Source organism: Felis catus, chromosome B2, assembly GCF_018350175.1.
Source record: "Felis catus isolate Fca126 chromosome B2, F.catus_Fca126_mat1.0, whole genome shotgun sequence".
In the NCBI taxonomy this organism is placed as follows: Eukaryota; Metazoa; Chordata; class Mammalia; order Carnivora; family Felidae; genus Felis; species Felis catus.
In genome coordinates, this window is record NC_058372.1 from 30,167,297 (window position 1) to 30,188,763 (window position 21,467).

At 47.7% G+C, this 21,467-nt stretch overlaps 1 protein-coding gene and 1 long non-coding RNA gene across 2 annotated transcripts; both read right to left on the reverse strand.

The window, feature by feature from the left end:
• Window positions 1-307: 307 nt before the first annotated feature.
• LOC101082822 (DLA class I histocompatibility antigen, A9/A9 alpha chain-like) lies at window positions 308-3,666 on the reverse strand. The gene is given in 10 exon segments (XM_045057249.1): window positions 308-685; window positions 815-862; window positions 999-1,031; window positions 1,461-1,568; window positions 1,685-1,960; window positions 2,567-2,842; window positions 3,041-3,229; window positions 3,232-3,309; window positions 3,595-3,612; window positions 3,615-3,666. Coding segments are annotated over 10 exon segments (1,068 nt in total). The 5' UTR covers window positions 3,652-3,666; the 3' UTR covers window positions 308-680.
• A 1,693-nt stretch (window positions 3,667-5,359) lies between these two features.
• Window positions 5,360-14,554, reverse strand: LOC123385327. Its single transcript, XR_006597646.1, has 2 exons — window positions 14,025-14,554; window positions 5,360-7,092 (listed from the first exon to the last, which is right to left on the reverse strand). It is a non-coding gene; the product is annotated as an uncharacterized LOC123385327 (long non-coding RNA).
• Between the last annotated feature and the right edge of the window lie 6,913 nt (window positions 14,555-21,467).

Sequence of the window (21,467 nt, forward strand, 5' to 3'; positions counted from 1 at the left end):
CCACCCAAAAGAGGGGGCTGAGGTCACGACCCAGGAGGGAGCCTAGGCTGACCCAGACACAGGAAGCTCTTGCTGCACAAGCTTCTGGTGACAGGTGACATCCAAGCCCCTATGATCTCAGGTCCTGGTGAGACAAGGTTCCACAGAAGGGACGAGGACAAGGAGCAGAGACATGACCCAGCTGAGGAGGGAGCACGTCACACTAATTATGCACTGAGCACCGACTGGACACAGGCCCCGTCTACGCTCCGCTCCTCCAGGCCTCTCCTGTCCACACATGCAACAGACACAGTACAGGAACAGCGGGTTCTGGAAGGTGTTCAGGGCTTTCATTTATTTTCTCTTCCAACCATACAAATCCTCTCTTTTATTACCTCATCATGCCCACATACTAAGAATTACAAAACACGAATTCCTATCAGGATTCTCATTTTCAGTAGGGAAGTAAGGCGTCAGTACTCAATCCAACATGAAGGAAAGACAGGAATGGAGACAGAACATGAATCAGTATGGGAGGGGTCATGGTGGGCATGGGGGCCAGTCTCCTGAATCCTCACGATATGCTAATAGGAATGCAGACACATTCTGACACCATCTGCAGGAATTCAGGGGATCTCGATGTCACTAAGTGGGGGTGTGAACAGATCCTGCATCGCTCAGTGCACCACAGGCAGTAGGTCTCACACTGTGAAAAAAAATCATCATGAACACATTTAGGTCAGTCACATAAGTGCCACACACTCAACAGCCCCCCTCATGCTCGAAGTGTCCCTAGTGCCACCACTCCTCCCCACTTCACCCTGCATAGTCTTACATTTAGGAGCCATTAGAGATGAATCAGAGCCCTGAGTGCTGTCATCGCCTGGGGTAGAACAAACAAGATGAGATCAGAGCCACAGGAGCTGAGACTAAAGGAGCAGCTATGGGCGGGGGTGAAATCCCCATGGTGTCCTGTCTACACTATTCCAGGTTTCAGGGATCACCTCCTCCATACTTATGTGCAGCATGAAAGTAGCTTGGTCCTTTTCCTCCTGTGGAAGAAAATAGCATGTTAGAGACCTGGGACAGGTGGGCCATGTGATTCTAGAGCAACCTCCTAGTTCTGGTCCACAATGAAGTTTCCAGAGTTCTGAATGACCACCCAGGACAGGATTGGGACACATGAAGAAAGAGGTGTGGGGTCACAGGACCACCTGACTTGCTGGAGATCTGGTCTCAGCAGGGACCTTCCTCTGTCCTGTCACTGCTGGGAATCATGTCCCCATCACCAGAATCACCAAGTGAAAATCTGTCCTTCATTTTCCATGTCCTCTGCTACAGAGTGAATGTTAGTAACGGCTCCAGAGCGGGCAGGTCCATGTGTGTGGATGGAACTTCCCAGGAACCAGGCAGGACAATGTGCTACCTAGGAAACCCCCCAGTGGGACAAGAGAACTCACATCCCCCCACTCTGTTCCTACCTGAGCACTTCTTCCTCCAGATCACAGCTCCAACCACCACAGTGACCACAAGGACAACCACAGCAACAATGATGCCCAGGATGGGGATGGAGGGCTGAGAGGATGGCTCTGGAAAGTGAAGGAAGGTGAGAGGCCCAGATATCTGGCTTCAGTCCTGACTTTGTGAAATTCTCCAGAAGGGCCCTGCGTTCCCTGACAGGGGCTCGACCCCAAACCCTCCTTACCCCATCTCAGGGTGATGGGCTCGGGCAGCCCCTCGTGCTGCACATGGCACGTGTATCTCTGCTCCTCTCCAGAAGGCACCACCACAGCCGCCCACTTCTGGAAGGTTCCATCTCCCGCAGGCCTGGTCTCCACAAGCTCTGTGTCCTGGGTGTGGTCCTGCCCATCACGCTTCCAGGTCAGGGTGATCTCCGCAGGGTAGAAGCCCAGGGCCCAGCACCTCAGGGTCACCTCACGGTCAGAGATGGGGTGGCGGGTCATGCGTGTGTTGGGAGATTCTGAGGAAGAAGAAACAGAGAATCCACACTGTGGTTTAACTTTATGGGTCACTGAAACTGCATCCATGTGACCATCCTGAGGTGGACGGGACAACTGGTCTGGATGGAAGAAGCACAAAACCCAGAGAGCAGTCTAGCCTTTGGGATCTCCTGATGCTTGTTAAGTTCTGGAATCAGGGAGAGAAGCCCAGGTAGGAAGCTGCTGGTCTAAGGGGAACACACTGTGGTCCTGAGTGTGGTGGAGGGTGAATGACTCAGAATACCCAGACTCAGATCTCCAAACATGTTCTCAGGGAGAACAAGGCCTTGAGAGGGAAGGTCAGGGTTCACAAGGTGGCTGCCAGGGTCAGAGGGAACTGCTGATGGGTTATTTCTGGGATGTCTCAACCTGCACCCCAGGGAGAGACTGGATTCCTGTCTCTCTTTTAGAGAAAAGCACCCTCAAGGTGAGTCAGTCTCTAGTAGGCAGATGAACTCCGAGGCGGATGTCCCTCTTCCCACCCGTGGGAGGGGCGCTATCGTGACAGAGATGGATCCATTTTCCCTTCCTCGTGGGCAGCCAGCCCCAGTGGAGGGGAGATCAAGGAGGCTCGGGCGTCCCAGTACCTGCGTGCAGCAGCGTCTCCTTCCCGTTTTCCAGGTACTTGAGGAGCCACTCCACGAGCGTGCCCTCGAGGTAGTTCTTCCAGTCCTTCGCTGCACCGGCCACCTCCCACTTGCGGCGGGTGATGTGCGCCGCGGTGTCCGCCACGGTCCAGGAGCGCAGGTCCTCGTTCAGGGCGATGTAATCCGCGCCATCGTAGGCCCACTGAGTGTACCCGCGGAGGAGGAGTCCGTCAGGCCCCAAGTCACAGCCATACATCCACTGGATGTTGTGCGATCCTGTCCCCGCCCCCAGAGCGGCAGTGATTAAGGTAAAACCGAAAGTAAACCCGCCTAAAACCTCCCTCGGGCTCTTCCAGGGTGGTGGGACGGGGGTCACGCGGCCTCAGGGCAGCGCTCTGACCCGGAGACTCGGGGCGACCCCGGCCCGTCCTTGGGGATGGGGGTCGTGACCTGGACCCCGCCCGTGTCGCTCACCGGACTCGCTCTGGTTGTAGTAGCGGAGCATCGTGTTCAGGTTCACTCGGAAACTCTGTGCGGTGTCCTTCGCGTTCCGCGTCTGCTCGTCCCAATACTCCGGCCCCTCCTGCTCCACCCACGGCTCCCGCGGCTCCATCCTCGGATTCGGGGCGTCGCTGTCGAACCGCACGAACTGCGTGTCGTCCAGTAGCCCACGGCGATGAAGCGGGGCTCCCCGAGGCCGGGCCGGGACACCGCGGTGTAGAAATACCTCAGGGAGTGGGAGCCTGCGGGCGCGGAGGGGCTGAGACCCCGCCCGACCCTCCTCCCCGCGCGGGGCCCGGGTCCCAGGGGTAGGGGACGGGAGGGCAGGGCGAGGGGGACCCGAGTTGGGGAGAGCAGGGCGGAGTCTGGGAGGGATGGGGGAGGAAAGGCCGGGGCAGGGGGCGGGTGGGGGTCTGGGGTTGCGGCGGTGGACAGTCGCCTCCCCGGAGGTTCCGCGTCCCCCCCCCCCCCGGCGGTCTCCTCCCTCCTGCCCCTCAGAGTCCCTTTCCTCCCGACCCCGCACTCACCCGCCCAGGTCTGGGTCACAGCAGCAGGAGCAGAGTTGGGGGCGTCACGACCCGCATCCTCGAGGTCTGGGGGGAAATGTCAGCCTCAGGAAGCGGGTGCTGATACTTGATACCCCGGAACCGCGGTGCCGCTCATTGGCTTCTCCGGAAACTGGACACTAATAGAAGTGTGAACCGAGGCCGCGTCATCGGTATCCAGGCACAGGTTGTGACAGGGAGAAGTGAAACCAGGGCACATGGGGACTCCCCAACACTGGGCTTCCCTGCCCCCGACGCCGCCCTGGGGCCAGAGTCCCTGAGAGGCGGGCCTGGAGACCTGGGACTTGGCCTGGACGCCTCACCTATTGCACAGAGCGCTCTTTGTCCCACTGTGTCCCTAAGCCGTGGACCAGGAGCTGCGTGAGTCACTGATTCTCCAGCATTTTGTTCTCAGGACATCTCTACAGTCTTAGAAATTAGTGAGGATCCCAGGGATAATTGTGTGTGTGTGGATTCTATGGATGCTTATTTACCACAGTAGGACTAAAACAGGTTCAAATATATATTAATTCATGTAAAATCACATGAAAACAGAAATATTGTTTGTATGGAAAGTAACATTGTTCCCAAATAAAAGGGGGCACTGAGAACAGTGGTTTTCTTGCATTTCACATTTTGCAAGTCTCTTTCTTGTCTGTCTGGTTGGAAGACCACTGGATGTTCAGATTTGCTTCTGCATCTCTTGTGCTGTTTTGGCTGAAGTATATGAAAAAATTTATGTCCTTGACCAAATATAGGAGAATAGTATGTGTTATAACCGTTTCCGATAATTATGGACATTCATCTTTGATACTATATTAAAACTACACAATGTGTACTTTCTCTGAGGTTCTTTGCAAACTGGACCTGAAACAGTATCATTAACTGTGTTTTTCTGTTACATTAAATCCATAGGCCCATCTGCACATGGAATGGATCTCGTACTAATGCATGAATGTTTTTAAGTAACGTGTTGTGTGTTGTTTCACTAAGTAATGTAGGTGTTCCAGCATTGATTAGAGTGGAATTGAATTATCAAAATCATTTGATTTGGGGCACCTGGGTGACTCAGTTGGTTAAGTATCTGGCTTCGGCTCAGGTCAAGATCTCACGGTCCGTGAGTTCAAGCCTCGTGTGGGGCTCTGTGCTAACAGCTCGGAGTCTGGAGCCTGCTTAAGATTCTGTGTTTCCCTGTCTCTCTGCCCTACCCCTGCTTGCACTCTGTCTCTCTTTCTGTCAAGAATGAATAAACGTGGGGCGCCTGGGTGGCGCAGTCGGTTAAGCGTCCGACTTCAGCCAGGTCACGATCTCGCGGTCCGTGAGTTCGAGCCCCGCGTCGGGCTCTGGGCTGACGGCTTGGAGCCTGGAGCCTGCTTCCAATTCTGTGTCTCCCTCTCTCTCTGCCCCTCCCCCGTTCATGCTCTGTCTCTCTCTGTCCCAAAAATAAATAAACGTTGAAAAAAAAAAAAAAAGAATCCTAACAGTCTTTAATGGTAGAAAAGGCATCTATAAAAAAAAAAAAAAAAAAAAAAAAGAATGAATAAACATGCCATCTGTCACCAGAAAGTGATGTTACAGTATCACTGATGATATTCCCTGTGCTGTGCCTTTTATTCCTAAGACCTGTTCCTTCCATACCTGGAGCCTGTGTCTCCCAGTCCCCTCACCCACTGTGCCCATCCTCCCAGCCTCCTTCCCTCTGGCAGTCATCAGTGAGTTCTCTGTATTTATAGGTCTGATTCTGCTGTTTGCTTGTTTATTTATTCATTTGCTTTGTTTTGTAAGTTCCATATATGAGTGAGATCACGTGGTACTTGTCTTTGTCAGTCTGATTTCATTCACTTAGCAGACACACTGCCCTGTTTGTCCATCCATGTTGTCACAAGTGGCAAGATCTCATCCTTTTTGTGGCTGCATAATATTCTAGTGTGTGTGTATTTGCCACACATCTTTCTTACCCATTTGTCTGGGGGGTGGGGGGATTGGCAGGGACACAGGTTGTGTCCCTGTGGCTTTTGAAACAACCTAACTCACTGAACATCATCTGGGATGAGGGCGCCCCCTGGTGTCTGGGCCCCTGTCCAGATGCTGGACCTGAAGGAGACCCTAAGGAGGGCCTGGCTGAGGAGGAGAAAGGCAGCTGGGTCTTCGCTCCTTAGTCCTGTGGCGCCCGTGGGGTGGAAGGTAAGGGGACATCCCCCACTGCTCTGCTCTTGGGTGGATTCTCACTGAGAAGCCTGAGTGGGGTCTGGACTGTAAGTCAGGTAGATATGTCTGAGCAGAAGCCTGGGTGTCAGTGGTGAGAGGAAAAAGTATCTGAGCATCTCTGGACTCCACAGGGGTCAGGCTCGGGGGTGAGGCGGGATTGCAGGAGAGGAGAGCTCAGGAACCCGTGCCATTGCTGAGGTGTGTGCGTCCCTATGCACCTTGTCCTCCAGTCCCGTGATGGTGATACAGGGAAAACCGAAAAGTAGAAACACTTCCTGGGACTTCTATTTCTAAACGTTTCAAAACTCAGTGAAACGAAAATCATTTCTGATGTGGAAATAGCAACTCAATGTCTATACAATGCTCCATAGTGTGGACATGTACACTCACAGTTTGTGAGTTGACCCCACATCAGGTGTTGGGCTGACAGCACTGAGTCCGCTAGAGATTCTCTCTCTCTCCCTCCCTTTCCCTCTCTCTCTGCCCTTCCCCTGCTTGTGTACTCTCTCTCCATCTCTCAATAAAAATAAATAAACCTTAAAAAATAAAGGAATTGGTGTTTTCACTTTTAGGGGGGTAAATACCCAAGAGTGCAATTATTGGATTATATGACGAGTCACTATGTTGTAAACCTGACAGGAATGGAACAGTGTGTGTAAGCTGCACTCAAATACTAAGAAAAAAAAGATAATCAGAAATATTAGAGAACACTTTGGAAAAGAAGACACGAAATGTCACACACATATATTGGTAATAAATAAACACAAAGAAAATGAGAGTGTGGAATATGTAGAGAGACAGGTCCTAGAGGTGTGGTGATGAGAGGATTGCAAAGCAGGGGGCTAAGACTCTCCAGGAGCCAAAGCCTCGGTCCCCTGGCTCAGGCCTCTTTGATTTTTGCGACTTGTTGACAACAGCAAGTAAATACAACACAGTATTTGGCCTCTTGACAGGCTGTGCACCTGCAGCGTATTCCATACTGGGTCATGAGTTCATCTGGCACCAGACAAAATATTCTTATCCCCAGGGTGGCTTCCGGATGATGTCCTTCTGGAGAGGAGAAGTCCCAGCGGCTTTCTGTCCTGGGAATGAAACTGCTTTCAGTTTCTTGCTGCTCTGTCCCTTTCCTTCAGGACATTCTTAAGGTGCCTCCGGCCTGTTGTTCTCCAGCATCTCCCCCTTTCTGTTTGTATTTGATGGACTGTAGGAGGACATTGCATGACCCGAACTGTCGGTCGATATGTTGACAGGCTCATCGTCTCTGGCACCAGACTGTACATGCAAAGACAAATACACCGCATATTAATATAAATAGAATAGCAGTAGAGAAGCTAAAAATCTTAACATGCTCTACAGGGTTTAATTTTCCTAATCCCTCTCATATACATTCTAAGACCTTAGAACCATATTTCATGTCCAGATTGGTTTTGAAGGTCTCATATATCTGTGCTTGCAGATGTTGAATGTCCATAGACACTTTAGATTGTCCGAGCAAGTGTCTCTAACATCATTCCATGGAAATTTAGTGTTATAAAGTGGTAACAGGGTTACACATATTGATGTAGTGTTCCAATCACATTGTAATGATACTTGTTTTGTAGGCTCAGTAACTGATCTCCCAGCAGCATCACACAGCCTGTTGTAGGCCTGCAATCTCACTGGACTGTCTACTGTCAATATCCTGCTGTGTCTTCCAATGTTGGTGCGATTTCTCATGCCATTGTTGCACAAATTGTACTGTCTGCACAGATTGGTGCAACGAGACATCCGCAGTAGCTGCGGCCGCAGTCACAGCAATAATGCCTATGAGAGCTGCAACAAGCATTCCAGCAAACCGTGGGGATCGGTGAAGAATCACCGTAGAGCATGGTCCATCAGATACATTTCTGAACAGTGTATGGTCGAGACATGCGAACCGGCAGCCACAGGCCAGGGCGTGCTCTAAGTAAATATAAGCTTTCGGGTGACAGAGTAAAGGGTATAGGATTGTTAAAACGACATATATATGTATAATGAGCAGTTAACACAGATTATAAGGGCCTCAGAATCATTCCAAACTCTCTGTCCCTTTAATAGTATGCATGGCAAATGGACACAAGCCCATATGTACCAGGTACTATTGACAGTGAAAGATAAAGTAGAAATGTTGCTGGAGCTGTTTTTATACCATGTGCCCTTCCAGGTATGGAAAGAGTGGGGGTCAGCAGTTAATTTCCATAGATGCTTTTGTAAGGCTCCTGGTTGTAAATGAGGACTAGACGCAGAAAATCCCCCCCTGTGCCAAACAATTGAGCCATTAGGAGTGGTGCGGATAGTATGATTATGAACACAGCATTGTAGATTTTGTAACGAATTTTTAATGCGAGTTGAGCACATAGGGCTCCAATCAATGATGCTTCCATAGGAAGTATTTAAAGGAACTCACCCTATGTCCCCTCTACATGCTTCCCAAGTCACCCATCCGTCCCATTCTGACAATGTACAAGTAGCACGAGACGGAAACACCGGAGGAGTGTCATTAATTGTAAGATTGGAGCCAATCAGAGAATGGGCTGATAGTACAAAAATATGTTTGTGCTGGGTCCCATTTTTAGTAATAGATAGCCATGCTTGAGGCTGACTTTTGAGACTATGTTTCCCATATCCAAAACATACAAGAGGACCTTCAATCCCTATAGTATAATCATCCATAACAGTACCTTCTTCATTTGGCCTATGTGGTCTTCTGCTGTCAAATGGCCCAGGTGTCCATTCGGTGTCATTTGTATACACTGGCATGGGGGAGTCATACCCATTGAGTCATATCCTGACTAAGAGGTGGATGAGGGATATAAGCGCAGGAAGTATAGTTATCAGCCCTTACTGTGATAGTTATAACCGCGAGCATCACAAGGAAAAGGTGAGCAGGAGTTTGTGGGCTGCAAGTCTGCATCAATATTTTTTCAGCATCATGTGTCAACCTCTTAACTTGTCCCCAAGTAGGAGGTTACTGGTCTTCGTGTGCCTCGGAAGAGGGTGTGGTGCATTGGGCACAATTATCAGTTTCTGGATGGACATTCTGTGAAACTCTTTGACTAGTGGAGTCATGATAAACTGAGGTCACTTGGATCCGCTCATGCCTGGGTTTCAAGCCCTGACTGCATAACCACTGGTAGCCTTGATCTGTCGAGACACAAGCATACCATTTGCTCCACATAACAACCTCTCCCTTTTCCCAATGTCCCTTCTCATCTTTCCAATATAACAGCTGATAAACAGGGGTGGCCTTTTTTTGTGCCAGTGTACCTCAGCAACAGGACATGTATGGGGTCCTTGTGTGTCCAAGCAGTTTAAAGTATATAAAGCACAGTGTGATTGTTCCCATGGTGTAGGTCTAAGTCCTTCTCCTTTTCCCCCTTTTTGTTTAATTAACATAATTTTAAGTCCCTGATGAGTGCATTCTATGATCCCTTGACCTTGAGGGTTATAGGGAATGCCAGTAAGAGGAGTAATTTGTTGGGCTGCAAAGAAGCGGGCTACCTTATGAGATACATATGCAGGGCCATTATCAGTTTTAATGCATTGTGGGATACCTAGAATTGCAAAAGTTTCAAGAAAATGAGCAATAACGTGCACAGCCTTTTCTCTGGTACATTATGTAGCCTAGATCTATCTGGAGAAGGTATCCACAGTAACACGCACGTAAGAGAGCTTACCAAAAGCTACAATATGGGTAACATCAGATTGCCAAAGTTCATTTGCCTGTAGTCCACAAGGATTCACTCCAGAGGTATATGGAGCCACAGTGAGGGGCTCGCAGGAAGGACGGGCACTAACAATATCTTTTGACTGAGCATGTGTTACAGCGTGTCTATGGGCAAGTCCTCAGGCATTACTGTGGTGAAGTATATGCTCCTGTTGTGTCATCTGTAAGGTGCCTTGTAATAAGTCATCAGCAATGGAATTTCCTAACGCTAACGGGCCAGGAAGGTTAGAATGACTGTGAATATGAGTGATATATAAGGGGTGTTGCCTATGCTGTATTAATTCTTGTAAATGCAAAAACAGATGATCTAATTCATTTCATGGAACAATATGTGCGGTTTCAATATTTAGGACTGTGGGCCACGCATATTGTGAATTTCTCACAACATTGAGGGAGGCAGGTACAAGATGCGACAATTCTATAACGGCTGCTAATTCAGCCTTTTGGGTAGATGTATAGGGTGTCTGTCAGGCCTTAGAAATAGGACCATGTATAGAAGCTCTACCATGACCATTTCCATCTGTAAACTATGTGTCAGCATCTGCTAAAGGCTGGTCTCGAATTCTCTTTGGCCAAACCCATGAGGTAGCCTTGAGAAATGACAAAATTTGGTCCCTTGGATAGTGATTGTCTAATTTCCCTACGTAATCAGACAAGGCTAATTGCCATTGTATATTAGTTTGGTAAGCCATATCACTTTGTTGATATGATAAGGGAATAATTAATTATAGAGGAGGGATCACCACCATTAAGCACACGTAGTTGGGATTGGCCTCTCCAAATTATATTCCTAATTTTATCCAGCTATATGGTAAGAATTTTAGTGTCCTTTTTTGGTAAAAACAGCCATTCAATGATTCCCCCATCCTGCCATAAGACCGCAGTGGAGAATGTGGAGCAGGAAAAATCAATAATTGAAGAGGAACATTAAGTCAAATACGAGTGAGCTGACAATTCTCAATATGATTTTTAATCCATTGTAGGTCAGCCGCTGCCTCTTTTGTGAGGACTCTATAGCTGTTAAGGTTGGGATCAAGGGCTAATGTTCCAAAAAGATGAGATAAGCTAGAAGTTGGGATTCCCAAAGCAGGTCGCAACCAATTTACATCTTCTAGTAACTTCTGGAAATCATTTAAAGTTTTTAAATTATCTCGGCATCTTTATACTTTTGGGGGAAAGATGGTTGCTTTGTAAATTTTTGCACCAAGATAAAGGAAGGGATCTTGGGTTTGCACCTTATCCTCTGCTATTATTAGGCCGTATTTGGGTAACAATAATATAGCAACTTGATAAAGATCTTCTACCTGTGTAGGCGTTTCTGCTGCAAAAAGAATATCATCCATGTAATGGATATTCGACACCTGTGGAAACTGAATGGCTAATTGTGAAAGCTGCGGATTAGCAAAATGCTGACACATAGAAGGGCTATTAAGCATACCTTGCGGAAGCACTTTCCATTGATAGCGTTGCACAGGAACCATATGACTGTATGAAGGTACAGAAAAAGCAAATTTTTCTCTCTCATCTGGCTGTAGTAGAATTGTGAAAAAACAATCTTTCAAATCTACTATAATTAATGACCAGTTCTGAGGAATCATAGTAGCAGATGGGAGCCCAGGTTGCAAGGGTCCCATAGGTTGTATAACCTCGTTTACCTTCCTTAAGTCCCTTAACATTCTCCATTTCCCAGATCTTTTTTTTATCACAAGCACCCGAGAATTCCACGGACTGGTGGACATTTCTATATGACCGGCATCCAATTGTTCTTGCACTAATTGCTCTAAAGCCTCTAATTTCTTTTTTGGAAGGGGCCACTGTTCCACCCACACCAGGACAGTCCTTAACCATTTTGATGGTAAGGCATAACGTTGTTCAGGAACAGTGGCCCTTACACTAAATTTGAATTCTGTACAGGATATCCCAGTTCCGTATAAGGAGGTTGCATTTCAGCAGTAATTGGCTTCATATGCCCATTTTCTTCTTGTCCAAGCCCTTTTACTGGATTATAGTTCATTTTGGACATCATATTGGTTGCAGCACAGGAAACATAAGGAATATTAATATATGCTCCCCATTGACTTCATAGGTCTCTTCCCCACAGATTAGTAGCTCTGTCAGTAACATAAGGCTGGATAGTAGCAGCCTGGCCTTCAGGCCCTTTACATAGAAAAATTTCAACATTCTGTGGGATATCAGTAGCTTTTCCTACACCTGTAAAGACTGCGGATACAGGTCGAAGTGGCCAATTCTTGGGCCAAAACTGAGAAGCAATGATGGTGACGTCAGCTCCTGAGTCTACCAGGCCAGTAAACAATTTTCCATTAATTTGTAAGGTCATCTCAGGCCTTCCGTCCTTTAGAAACGTTTGCCAAGATACCGGTTTGCCAGTAGGTCCAAACCCTCCCTGCCGTTCTATCGTCATGGAATTTAAAGCAATGTAATTAGTTGAGCAATGGGATCTCTTGCCATGACACAGTAAGGAACAGAAGTACTAACCATTCCTAAAATTTCATCCTTAAAATCAACATCTATAATTCCTAAGTGGACATGAACTCCCTTGGATGTAAGACTACTTCGTCCAATAAGACGGCCAAGGGACCCTGAAGGAAGAGGGCCATAGATGCCAGTTTTAACCTTATAAATTCCCAAGGCAGATTCCAGGACCAGGGAATATGGGGCTGGGATATCTAATGCAGAGCTCCCTCCTGTGGCCTGGAGGGGGTCATGGACGGATTTGCATGAAGAGTCCCTTTGCTCACAGGATAAAAATGTAGAATCTGATTCTCCATATTGTTTACATTAGGGCCTGGGGGGGGGGGGGTGGATTATGCCTTTTCCCCAGGGAGACAACAGGGGAGCTCCATTCTTATGGAATTTAGATCCACATTGATTTGCAAGGGGATAGCCTTTATTGCATGGGTCCCATAACCCAGGAGGTTTAGTATTTCCTTCTGGTGGCCTAGGGGGATCACAGCAATTGTTAGGACTCTAGGACTCAGCTGTGGACAATCCCTTTTACAGTGTCCCAATCTGCCACAGCGAAGACACTTGGACTGTTTGTAAGGTCCAGTGCCTTGAATAGCCCCTGCCAGTAGCCCCATTTTATAGACCTCTGAGCCGATATCTTCACAGGCCTTTAAATAATCACTTAAATCACCTCATTGAGACTTCACTGGGCATAAAGCTCATTGGCATTCCTTATTAGCATTATCAAAAGCCAGCAGCAGTAAGAGGAGATGGAGTAAGCTCACCAGAGAAACGGTTTTTATAATAACATCCTTTAGCCCATCCATGAAATCTACATCGGGCTCCTTAGGACTCTGTTTAACTTGAACAAAAGAGGTTGTAGCCTGTCCCGGGGTAGCCATTTTCTCCCAGGCACCAAGGCAGCACAACTAACTTGTATCACGGCTTGATCATCACACTGAAGCTGAACCTGTATGCCAAACCATTGTCCAGTCTGGTAAGTTGTTCTCCGGTAATGGGCACAGGAGCATTGGCGGTGGCATCACGCCAGGCCTGTATCTGTGCTTCTTCATCCCACCAAGTTCTAAACTGCAAAAATTCAGAAGCACTTAGAACACTGCGACCTAGGACCCCCCAGTCCCATGGAATGAGTGGCTCTGAATTCGCTAAACCAGACACCAATCCCAACCTATAAGGGGAATTAACACCATATTGTGTGCAAGTCCGTTTCAAATCCTTAATGACCTTAAAACTTAAAGGTAATGATGATCAAGTCGTTGCCCTCCCTGAGGATATTGCTGATGAGGAGGAATTTGGGTAATGTGAAGAGTATAAACTGCAGCCATACCAGCCATTAATTCATTGTCCCCCCCCAGGCTTAGCTTGTTGAAGCATCTGCATCATGGGGGAAACAGGAACTGTGATGCTCGGAGCAGAAGTATCAAGAAATGGGTTTTTTGAATAAGCGGAACATTTAGTTTCCTCAACAGGATCCACTGGCTCAGGACCGTGGGGCAGTGCAGGAGGCAGGTGTCCAGAGGCTTGAGCTGCAACTATCTCTGGGCCATTAACCCGGACCCCCATAGGTTTGTGTCCCTCTGGTGGTGGGCCTAGGGGCTGGGCTCCCGGTCCTCATTATCCACAAGCTCATGATCACTTTCAGCCAGTGAGGGGTTGCGAGAACCAATGCCCCCTTCTTCCCCGGATTCTGACTGCAAGGGCTCCAAAGCCAGGGAAATACATAAAGACCATAGGGAGAGAGGAATTACTTTTCTTTTTGATGAGCGAGTGGAAAAGCACCTAAAACCAATTCCATAGTTTCTGATTCAAAGCATTTTTGCCAGAGGGCATAAACTGGTAACAATGTTTCTTTACCAAATAAAACAAATCCTCAAACGCAGAAGGGTTCACCTCTACCCCTGAGCTCTTTAAAACTCTGCAAGAGCTAAATATATGAGTCCTAACTAGATGAGGTAGAATTCCCCATACTTACCCTGCAGAAATCCCGAAGGCTGAGCTTCCTGGCTCCAAAGTCCCCTTCGGTTCCCGTGGCAGTTCTTCAGCCCTGTGGCAAACGTCCACCTTCAGGTCCCTGTTCTGGCGCCAGCTGTAGAGAGACAGGATCTGAAGGTGCAGTGAGGGGAGAATTGCAAAGCAGGAGACTGACTTGTTGCATCCACATGACTCCTGAAACAGAATGCTATGGCACCAGTGACAATCACAGCAAAGTTTATTGCAATGAGAGGCAAGGCCAACAGAGGGGACCACCACTTTGGCTCAGAGTGAGGCCTCGAACAGCGAACAGCCGGGTACGGAGTTTTTATAGCTGACCACATCATCTTATCATCACCTGGGAACAGAACAAAGAAATAGCTCCCAGATGAGGTGGAAACAGTTCCCGGATGCGGTGAGTATTCTAGACTTTCTGCCCTTAAGTCACAACCAGTTCATCTCCTTGACCCTGCCTCTGATGCCATTTTTCTTTGAACTTTTGTTCCCTTAATTGGTGAAGTGTAATTTACAAGAGTATGAAGCCTAATTTACAAGAGGAAAGCAAGGCTGTTATCTCTTAACCTTCAGAGTCAAAACAAAGCTGTTATTTCTCAAGCTAAAGTGTCAACACAAAGCTGTTATCTCTCAAGCTATAGGTTAGCCCTACACTACAATTTAACCTTTTCAGACTCTCCAGGAACCTAAGCACCAGTCTCCTGGCTCAAGCCTCTTTTATTTTTGCAAATTGTCTGATAACAGCAAGTATTTGGCACCTTGACAGGCCATGCACCTGCAGTGTATTTTATACTGGGTCATGAGTACATCTGGCACCAGACAAAACATTCTTATCCCAGGCCTGATGTCCATACTATGTTTTTCTGGAGACAACCAGCAGTCCAGGCGGCCTTTTGCCCTGGGAATGAAACTGCTTTCAGTTTTTTGCTGTTCTGTCCCTTTCCTTCCAGACATTCTTACGGTGCCTCCCGCTTCTTGTTTTCCATCAGACTAAAAAAATTGGACCAAAACTTAGTATCTTCAACTTGGCAAAGGTAAAAGTAGCTGAGGAGAGTGTCCAACAGAGGGTTGGGAAAATACACCGTCATAAAGGGTAATGGGAGTGATGACTGGTATAAAAATTTTCAAGGGTTCTGCAAAATGTCTCCACAATTGAAGTGTGCTGATACTGTGACATAGACATTCTCTTTTAGGAGTTTAAGCTTTTTAAAAGTTTTTTTATTCTTTATGTTGAGAAAAATGAGAAACAGTGCACGCAGGAGTGGGGAGGGAGGCAGAGAGAGAGGAGAAAAAATCCCAAGCAGTCAGACACCAGGCTGGGTCTCAGGAACCCGGAGATCATGAGCTGAGCTAAATCAAGAGGCTCATGCTTACCAGACTAAGCCACGCAGGTAGGAGTTTATCCTAAGGATAAATCACCTGTGTTCTCAAACATATATTTTCAGGGGGGTGCCTGGGTGACTCAGTTGGTTAAGTGCCAGACTTCGGCTCAGGTCATGATCTCAAGATTTGTGAGTTTGAGACCCGTTCAGGCTCTGAGCTGGTAGCTCAGAGCCTGGAGCCTGCCTTGGATTCTGTGTCTCTCCCTCTTTCTGCCCCTCCCATTTTCAGGCTCTGTCTCTCAAAAATAAATAAACGTTAAAAAAACTTCAACACTAGGGGCTCCTGGGTGGCTCAGTAGGTTAAGCCTCTGACTTCAGTTCAGGTCATGATCTCATGGTTTGTGAGTCCGAGCCCCACATCAGGGCTCTGTGCTGACAGCTCGAAGCCTGGAGCCTGCTTCAGATTCTGTGCCACCCCCCCCCCCAACTCCTCCCCAACTCATGCTCTGTCTCTGTCTCTGTCAAAAGTAAATAAACATTAAAAAGTATTTAAAAAAAAAAAACTTCAACAATATATTTTCAGGGATGTTTCTTGAATTGTGGTTTATAAAAACAAAGAATGGAACTATATCTAAGTGCTAGAATCAATATGATAACGATAAGTATAAGTAGTGGAATACGTCTCAGGCATTATCCCCATGTGATGTACACAGAGGGTCAAAGTTAATCATCAAAGCAAACCCATGAGGCACCCCCTAGGGGATCCCTTTGTACACACAGGGAGAGGGAGACTCAGGGAGGATAAGAAGGTAGTGGAACCAGGGTTCCATCCAGAACATTTGCACTCAGAGGCTTTGTCGACTTGTCTTTCTTTGGTTCTCTGTCCATCGGGAGGTGGGTATGAGTGTGCACTCCATGCAAGTAAACTGTTGCAACGTTCCAGAATGTTCTGCGATGGGAGGCTGGTAGGCTCAGAGCCTAAGAGGACATTAAGAGAGAGGGGTGCCTGGGTGGCGCAGTCGGTTAAGCGTCCGACTTCAGCCAGGTCACCATCTCGCGGTCCGTGAGTTCGAGCCCCGCGTCAGGCTCTGGGCTGATGGCTCAGAGCCTGGAGCCTGTTTCCGATTCTGTGTCTCCCTCTCTCTCTGCCCCTCCCCCGTTCATGCTCTCTCTCTGTCCGAAAAATAAATAAAAACGTTGAAAAAAAAAAAAAGAGACAGTGGGACTTGCATGCTCAAATCAAACTAAAACCCATCATCCCATGTACATCTCGAGGCTTCCAGAGGCTCAATGTCAGCTGACTCCAGAGGTAAATTGAAGAAAAAGCATGAGCCCCTGGTGACACCACACTGGCACTGTCCAGTGGGAGGTGGGCATTAGCAGAAATGACAAGAAAATGTAAGTCACTCCTGAGGTGAATGTGTGCGGAGAGAGGTCAGGATATCCCGAGGACAGTTGACAGGAGACCTAACAGGTCCCCAGTCACTAGAATCAATCATGTCTACAGACTGTAAGAGGCATATGGCATATGGAACAGAATCTGAACCACACACACTGGTGAACAATCCTAGAACAGGAAAGAGCTCTTGGGAGTTAAAACGATGACTCTAGAAATGAATAATTTAGTCGATAAAGTGGATGATTAAAGTTGTACTTCCTCGAAGTAGTGCAGTCGGGAAGTGGAGGCAGCAGGAGAGAGGACCTGTTTGGTTCTTAAAATTTGTTTCTAAAAATTTCAAGAACATTTCTCAGAGTTGACAGGGAGCAACGCATATGTTGAAAATCCTACCCAAGTTCTTTTTTTTTTATAATTTTTTTTGACGTTTATTTATTTTTGAGACAGAGAGAGAGACAAAGCATGAATGGGGGAGGGGCAGAGAGAGAGGGAGACACAGAATCGCAAGCAGCCTCCAGGCTCTGGGCCGTCAGCCCAGAGCCCGACACGGGGCTCGAACTCACGGACCGCGAGATCGTGACCTGAGCTGAAGTCGGACGCTTAACCGACTGAGCCACCCAGGCGCCCCCTACCCAAGTTCTTAACTAGAGTGGATGACAAGAGACCCACACGAAGACACATCACAATGAAATGTCAGGAGGAGGGTAGAGGAGCAGACACCTCGGAAACTCCAGACACAACAACACAGAACTGGCAGCTGGGAGACATGACCCACGGTCCCCAAATCCCGAGGACAACTGTGTCCAGGACAGAGTCTCTATCCCATCTCCGTGGGAATCAGGGTGAGGGTAGCCCAAAGGCACGTCAGATGTTTAGAGTGTCAGTGTCTACTTTCCACGTTCCCTCCATGGGATACCACTAGGCAAAGGGGAAAATGATGGAGAAAACCAAAAGGGAGCACATGGGATCCAGGCAACAGGGGGCCAGAAGGAGAGAGGCAGAGGGCACCCAGGCTGAGCTGAGGGGATCCAGCTGTTGGCCCTGCCCCAGGTGTGCAGGCATCCCGTCCACATGGGGCAGGACTGAGGGCTGCAGGACGGGCATCTGCACAGACATGAGGTGGAATAGTGGATGGGCTCGAATAGATTCATGAAGATTTACCTGGGGGAGCTCGGGAAGGATTTAAATGAGAACAACAGAAACTAAGCAAATGAAGGATAAGATATGTATTTACTCCGGGAAAATAATAAGATGAGTCAGGAAAGGTAAAGTAATCATAGTCTACTAAATGCTCAGTTGTGAGTAGCATTTCACGGTCATACAAATGCAAACAGTGCACAGTGAGCTAATCAAAGGTATACAATAATTATACGGGGCATATGGGAGAGTGTGAAAGAGCAAATTCAGTAAAGATGATGCATAAACCTGAAAACCAGAGAATGGGTGCAAGAAGCAGGTTATTTAGAGGCACAGAAGCAATAATCAGAGAATCAGCTAACATAACTAATGCAGGTGATCTCAGAGATTCAGGATGGGGGGGGCATGGAAGATTGAGGACACCTGACTTGACCTCAAGTACTGAAGAAGTATTAGACTTTTTAAAATTCTGTGTCTCTATCCATTTGCTAAAGACAACATGGTGGGTGAGAAATGGAGTCAGGAAAGTTCTGCACGGAGGCCATAGAGATGGGGCAGGAGTTGTGAGAGTCATGGAAACAAGTGTTGGATTTTTATGGGAGGATTTTGTTTGGATTTCTTTAGTTGTGTTTCATGTTTTTGCATTGGAGTCAGGACAGCATGTTTGTATGGGGAACTGCTGAGTCAGCAGAGAGGGGGAAATGGATGATGCAGGTGCCCAAATGGAGGGGCAGCCTGAGACAGGAGGGGTGTCTCCACATCACTTGGAAGGTGAGGACACAGGTGCACATGTGGGGGAGGGGACGGAGGACTGTGCAGTTCTCATTTGAGTCCTTCTTTCAGGCTGAGAAACAAAGGAGCTCATCACCTCAGGGAGGGGACCAGGGAGGGGTGCAGGAGACTGAGGAGGGGGGAGGAAGTGAGAAGCAGCCCTCTCAGGAAGGGGACAGTGAGCTGACTGGGGAAATGGCATCTGGAGAGAGCAGGGCTGGGGCCGCTGAGCTCTGTGCTCATCACCTTAGAGACAGAGAGAGCTCCAGCAGCAGGAGCATCTATCATAGACTAGGAGAAAATGCAACAAAGTAGCTCAGGTGTGAGAATTACCATCCTTTCTACTTTGTCCTCATTCACTTTTCTCATTTTATAATTATTCTACTGGGAATATACATCACCTCATATATATTGTACATCATACGTACACATCATAACCAGTTTATACATGTTTCTTTACACTTTAGCAAGGAAGGAGATGGTAGGAAAGTCAGCTGTTCAGGCCACAGAGCAGGGGGGAGGGGGGGTGGGCCTGCCTGTCTGTGCCCTGGGCAGGGGGCTCACAGACTTTGCTCCATTTCTCAGGACCCTGTTCTCTGGGGGTGGGAGGGCGGGGGCAAGCACGATCTTTTTCGTGCTTCTGGGGTGTGCTCTTTTATTCATTTATTACTATGTCAGTTTAAATCCTTTCTAGAGGATGGATTTTGTATGTTACATGGCATATTAAGCTATTCTCATGGGAGTACTTGTCCATACAATCAAGCCCACCTGCTTCAAAAATGAAAATTCAAAGGCAAAATAGTTCAGGGAAAAGATGATTGGTCCTAAAGTAGAAGATCAGAAACCGAGTCTTGATTAATGGTCTGAGGATGATCTGTCATCTGTTAGGGATTTTAAACTAGTTTAGTTTTAGAAAACATCACTCCAGCACATACGAGGGAATCCAGCAAATAATCACAAATATCCAAAAATAAAGATGTTACATGGTAATCCCTCATCCCCCCCAGTCACCCAAGTTCTGTCCCCAAAATACATCACAATGAGCCATTTCTCCTTTCTCTTACCCCCCCTCCCAAAATACATCCATGCATATATGTCTACTGTTAGTTCATAAAGAAGTTCAGGGCAGAGACTGGGAGAAGATATTTGCAAATCACATGTCTGATAAAGGACTTGTTTTAGAACACCCATAAAACCTTAAAAAGCAATAAGCAAACATCTCATTAAAAAAATGAGTAAACGCCTGAGCAGACAGCTCACCAAGAACATATACTCCTGGCAAATAAGCACATGAGAAGGTGCTCACAGAAGGTGTCATTAGGGAAATGCAAAGGGAACAACAGTGATCTGCCATCGCACTCCTGTTAGAATGGTGGGAATCCAAGTGCTGACCAGGACTTGGAGCAACAGAAAGCCTCAGTCACTAATGGCAGGAATACAAAGTAGCACAGTCACTGGGGCGCCTGGGTGGCGCAGTCGGTTAAGCGTCCGACTTCAGCCAGGTCACGATCTCACGGTCCGTGAGTTCGAGCCCCGCGTCAGGCTCTGGGCTGATGGCTCAGAGCCTGGAGCCTGTTTCCGATTCTGTGTCTCCCTCTCTCTCTGCCCCTCCCCCGTTCATGCTCTGTCTCTCTCTGTCCTAAAAATAAATAAACGTTGAAAAAAAAAAATCAAAGTAGCACAGTCACTGTGGGCATCAGTCAGCAGTTTCTTGTAAAGCCAAACACAGACTAAGCATGGGAGCTGCCGATCACTCTCTGAGGTGTTTACCCAACTCATTAGAGAACTCATGTTGCACAACCTGCATGCACATTCTCATAGTAGGACACCCCCTATCTCTGGGCTGCACATCCTGACTTCCTTCCAACACTACTTCATGGAAAGGGACAAAGCATAAAACGGAACTTCATGGGGAGAATCTGGGTAAGATGACCTTAGCCAGGGGGTAAAGGGTAGCTTCATCACTGATGACCAAATGATCACTGTATGCTCTTGATATGTTGTGTTGAGAATGGCCCATCCAGTTGTGGTCTTCCCAAGACCATAGCCTTCCCAAGCCCAGCCTAATTCACAATGATGGATAGAGTACGATGTACCTGAAAGTTTCTCTCAAACATTAAAAAAAAAAAAAAAAAAAAAAAAAAAGTCTGAGAAATGGTCACAGCCTGAGGAGCCAGAAGGAGACATGATTGGAACTTACCTCAGTGTGGAATATTGGATGGGTCTTGGAAGAGAAAACAAAACCGATAAAAGCAAATCCCGTGTGGAGTTCAGTACTGGGAATGATGAGTACCGTGTTGTCATCTGTGGTAAATGCATAAGGCTGAGGGTGGTGTTAACAACAGGGCAACCAAGTGTGGGGCTTACAGGGACCCTGCGCTAACTTTGTAATTCTCTGTAAATCTCAAACTATTCTAAAATAAAAGAGTTTGTTTTTTAAAGTATCCCTCAGACAAGTAATAGGTCCAGGAGGAAAAGTGTCTACTTTTCAGTTTTCCCGGGGTTGTTCAAGGGCCTGGAGAGAGGGGTTGAGGGGAGGACAGAGGGAAACTGCAGACACAGGACAGGGCTCAAGGATCTCCTCTCCTCTGCTCCCTGCACCACCCCTGCACCTGCCCTCAGGGCTGCATAGAAGGCACCTTCATCCCCCTCCCTCCCTGCTCAGCCTGACTCAGCTCAGCCCAGTCCTCTCCCCTGGCGATGCAGAACCGGAGAGCGGCAGCGCCCCCGTGTGGCCACAGGGATGACGACAGAAAACCCGAGAGCCCTTTGTGCTTCTCCCCAGGGGCCTAATGGCACCTTG